The 4953-nt window shown below is 44.8% G+C and overlaps 1 protein-coding gene across 1 annotated transcript in view; it reads right to left on the bottom strand.

The window, feature by feature from the left end:
* PREX1 (phosphatidylinositol-3,4,5-trisphosphate dependent Rac exchange factor 1) overlaps window positions 1-4953 on the bottom strand; it is a 184816-nt gene that overhangs the window by 60768 nt on the left and 119095 nt on the right. Inside the window, exon 9 of the mRNA XM_025039736.1 lies at window positions 906-1024. Within this exon, the coding sequence (XP_024895504.1) occupies window positions 906-1024 (119 nt within the window). The remainder of the gene's footprint in view (window positions 1-905; window positions 1025-4953) is intronic.

A 4953-nucleotide genomic window follows, 5' to 3' on the forward strand; every position in this document is an offset into this window, starting at 1 on the left:
AAAGCCCTACTGCGAGCCCAACAACGCCAAGTCATGGGCCCTCACACGCTCCTGGCTGCAGAGATTAGTAAATCTCTTTGAAAAGAGGCTGGCGTTACCCAGCGAAGTGGATTCAGGATCCTGCCTACACCCTGAGGAGGGGGCTGCAGGTTTTGTAAGATGGCCTAAGGGGTCTGTGGCTCAAAACCAATTTAAAAGCCCTGCCTCAGAGAAGTTCAAGGACATGTACACCAAGAGGTTTACACAATGCTCACCACATCGCCGCTCACGATAGTGAACAGCAGAGACAACCCAAACGTCCATCAGCAAAGAAAGAGATGAATGTGGACTATTCACGCAATGGAGTATTATAGAGCAATGGGAACCAATGAGCTAGAGAGAGCTACGTGCAACCATGGACGAATCTCACCAACATGGGGTTAAGTGAAAGAAGCAAGATGCAGAAGAGTATACTGTATTTTATAACCATTTGAAATACACATAAAATTGCACATATACTTAAAGTCATTTAAATACATATATAAAAGTAAAACCATATAATAAGGTTTTAAAACAAAGAAATTTTGACTATAATATTGAGTAATGCATACTTAGGAAGTAAAAATATTTTTAAAAAGCAAGAGAAAGATCATCACAAAATTCGGAAGGTGGTCACATCTGAGAGGAAGGAGGCACTGTGACCAGGGAAGGGTGTGTGAGGGGCTTCTGGGGTACGGGCTGTTCTGCCTGTTAACTTGAATGGTGACTACTTGGGTGCTCATTATATGCGTGTTAAGTTTTAGGCGTTTTTCTGTAGGTGGGTTACATTTCAAATGAAAGAAAAAAAACACGTCATTTAACTAAAACAGCGACTGTGCCATGGAGCGGGTGGGTGGGCTCAGGTGGGTCTGGGGGGGGATGCCTACCTGTCCCATCTTCCACGTTCTCCACCTCCATGACTTCAGTGTTGATTCGACCCCTGAAGATGTAGAGGGAGCCATTGATGGATTTGGTCCTCTTGGTGGATTTCTTCCCCCCGGTGACCCTGCAAGACAGTCGTAAGTCATTCCCTGTGCCTCACCTCATGGGGCCGCAGCTGTCTGCAACAGGGCAAAGGGAGGAAGGGCAGTAACACAGAAGGGACAGACGAAGCGCTGCTCCAGGGTCAGGAGCATGGGTTTTTGGCTGGCGAGTGGGTGACTTCTCTACCCCCAGCCACCATTTCTGCACTTGGAAAACGGGCTAGCAGCCTTGCTGGCCTCACAGAACTCCTTTTCAGCTAACAGGAGACATCAACAAGAAACTAACAAGAAGCAACAGAAACCTATTCTTTTTGGCTAGAAAACAGGGAGAGGCTCTCAAGGTGTCTAACAAACAGATACTTCCTGAAATACGACCAGAGTAAAAGGGAGCTCGGAATAGGCAGTCCATTCATCCACCCAACCATCCATCCACATCCACTGACCCACAATTCATTCATTCACTCAGGTGAATTCTATCACTCACTCATTAAGTCACTCAACAAACATGTGACCAGCATTTTCTGTGGGAGAATACTAAGTCGAGACCAAAGGGAGTCGCTCGCCCATGCATTCAACAAGCATTTATGGAACACCTACTGGGTGCCAGGCACTCTTCTGGATACCGGGGCTGCAGCAGTGAATAAAACAATGTCTCTGAGAACTCGTCTTCCAATATGGGAGTGTGGGTTGGGGCACAGAGACAGACGCTACTTAAGGAAGTCAAACACACATCATATCAGAAAGGCTAAATGTTGTGGTTAAAATAAAGCAGAGAATGAGCCCTCATAGCTTGAAGGCCACTGTGTGGTCTGCATAGGCCCCCTCTGCTCCGCCAGGTGGGTGATCTTCACGGACAACCAGCTATGTTTGTTCCCAAACTTCTTTGCCTGATGTGCACCTGTCACTGTAACTGGGAAAACTATTATATAAGCTGAGGACACACAAATGTGGAAAGAGAGTTGACTTTCTGAAAATTAAGTTGAATGTTTCAGGAAGATTTGATAAAGGTGAGTTGCTTTTGCATTAAGAGCGAACTCATCCTCAAAGAAGAGGCCTTGGCGCCACAGGAAAAGAATATTTAAAGAACGCAATGTTTATGTTTTTAATTAAAACAAAACAATTAAGGTTTGTAAAAAAAAATAATAATAAAGCAAAAAGATGGATAGGGAGAGTGGAGGGGTGTGACTTTAACGGGAGGAGGCGGAGGTCAGGGAAGGCTTCAGTGAAGCGAAGACCTATGGAAGGTGCGGGAGGAAACCAGAAGGACATTGGAGGAGGCGCATTCCAGGCAGAGGACGCAGGCGTCATGACCGGCCATCCTGCAAGGGGCGGTAAGGAAGCCGGTGTGTCTGGAGCTGAGTGGGCGAGGGGGAGTGTGGGAAAAGGGGTCAGAGCGGCCACACGGGCCAGATCCTGCAGGGTCCTGTGGGCAGTGGTGAAGATGGGCTTCTACTGTGTGTGTGAGAGATGGGAGCCACGGAGGCTTTGACCAGAGGAATAATGTGACCTGATTTAAGTTTTAAAGGGCTCCCTCTAACTGACTTGGGAAATGGACTGCCGATGGGGCCAGTGGCAAGCAGGAAGAACCAGAGAGGAAGCCACAGAGAGGGAGATGGTTTGTGTGCCTTTATCTGTACATAGCTATACACACGTGTGTGTACATAGGCATATTTTCAGAAACTTTTAAAGTATAATATCTATATAGAAAAAAAAAAAGCTCAAAGTATATGGCTCAATTAACCTTTACAAAGTGAACACACTTGTATAAACATTTTAGACCACAAAAGCCCCCCGATCGTGCCCGTTTCCGGTCACTACCCCCTGCAAGGGAAACCACAGTCCTGACACAACGCTGTGGGTTTGCTTTGCCTGTTTTGAACTTCACATACGGGGGATCACAAAGGTGATGGAGATGGGCATCTGGATTGCCTCCTGTTTGGTGCTGCTGTCAATGTGCTTGCACGTGTCTTATGAAGAACATATGTGCACACCTCTTTGGGTCACCTACCTAAGAGTTATACGGTAGAACTGCTGAGTTATAAGGAATGCACACAGCGGGCTTTACTAGATACTGCCAAGCTGTTTTCCAAAACAGTCGTACCAAGTCTTCCACCTCCAGTAGAGGAGGAACATTCCAGTTGCTCCACATCCTCCACAACTGGTATTAATTTCCATTTTGGCCATCCTGGTGTCTTCTGTGAAATGACTGTCCCTTGACCATTTTTCTGTTGAGCTGTCTACTTTTTCTTAATGATTTATAGCAGGAATCAGCAAATCTCTTCTGAAATGGGCCAGATAGTAAACATTTTCGGTTTTGTGGGCCTATCATCTCTGTCTCAACTACTCAACTCCACTCTTTCGGCATAAACAATCCAAAACAAAAATGGGTGTGGCTGTGTGCCAATAAAACCTTATTTCTAAAAATAGACGGAAGGCCAAATTTGGCTTAAAGGACTTCTTTATATATTCTGGATATGATTCTTTTGTCAGTAACGTGGATTACAAAGATCTTCTAGTCTGCAGCTCACCATTTCACCTCCTCATGGTGTCTCTTTTAATGAACAGTTCTTAATTTTAATGCAGTCTGATGAATCTAGTTTTCCTTTATAATTATACTTTTTGTCCAATTTAACATATCTTTGCTTACCCCAGATCATGATGGTAGTCGCCCATGCCTTCTTACAGAAGCTTTATTGTTTTACCTTACATACTTAAATCTTAATCAATCTAAAGTTGATGTTTGTGTATTTTGTAGAGTAAGAGTCAAGACTCTTTTTTTTTTTTTTCAACAGATATCAAACTAACCCAGCATCATTTATTGAACTATACTGGAGCTTTTGTTGAAATTCAAATGGCCACTTACATGGGGGTCTACTTCCGGACTTGCTATTCTATTCTATTAAGCTATTTGCCTCTTTTTACACCAACACCACATCTTAATCACCGCAGGTTTACAGTAAGCCTGGCATCGGAAATGTAAGTCCTCCAGCTTGGTCCTTCTTCAAAATGGTCTCTTTTTGTGTTTCCATGTAAATTTTACAATCGTTTCCACACACACAACCTCCTTCCTGGAATTTTTATGGGAATTACACTGGGGTTCTGGCTGAAGCTTGATGACAGAATCAAAAGGATTTGCTGACTAGAGGGTATGAGGATGAAGCAGACTGGACTAAAAGGCGATGAAGATTCCAGCCTGAGCTCCTGGTTGAATGGTGGTGCCACTGACTGGGAATGAGGAAGACTCGAGGAAGAAAAGGCTTGGAGAAGGACTTGCCATGAAAATGAAGCATCTTGTTTCAGACACAGTTTAATTTAAGTGTGAACTGTGTGCGAGACACCCAAGTAAAAACAGAGATTTATATTTCTTCTACTTTACATGTGCCAGGCACTATTCTAACTACTTTACATGTTTTATTTTACTTAATCTATAAAAACGACCCTATAAAATGAGGACTGCTCTTATCCTCATTTAATAGATAGAAAAACAGAGGCATAAAGAACTGACATAACTTGCCCAAGGTCACACAGCTGGTCAGCAGAAGGGCCTCTGTGTCCTTCATGACTACATGCTGCTGCCACTCCTGAGACTTAGCTAAGCAGGCAGTTGATATATATGAGACTTAACTCATACATATCTCTGGGTCTCAGTTTCCCCTTCTGAAGAATGGGGAGGTGGGCTTTTAAAACACTCTCTTCCACTCTGACATCCAAGAAGCCTCTGCTTTTGAATTAGACCAGAAACACTCTGAGTCAGAGACCTTCCCTGACCCATGTCCCGGACGGGCGGTGCCCTGCGTGACCCAGGCAAAGACAAAACAGCGGGCAGACACCTAGCCGCGTCAGGCATTTCCTGTGACCACATCAGAGGCGGGCCAGCTGTTCCATGCACCATTGCCCAATCCCTCCGGGACCTCTCAGAGCCCAGTCCTCTGGCTCCCAAGCCAGAGGCAGG

This window comes from Pteropus alecto, unplaced genomic scaffold (assembly GCF_000325575.1).
Source record: "Pteropus alecto unplaced genomic scaffold, ASM32557v1 scaffold45, whole genome shotgun sequence".
NCBI lineage: Eukaryota > Metazoa > Chordata > Mammalia > Chiroptera > Pteropodidae > Pteropus > Pteropus alecto.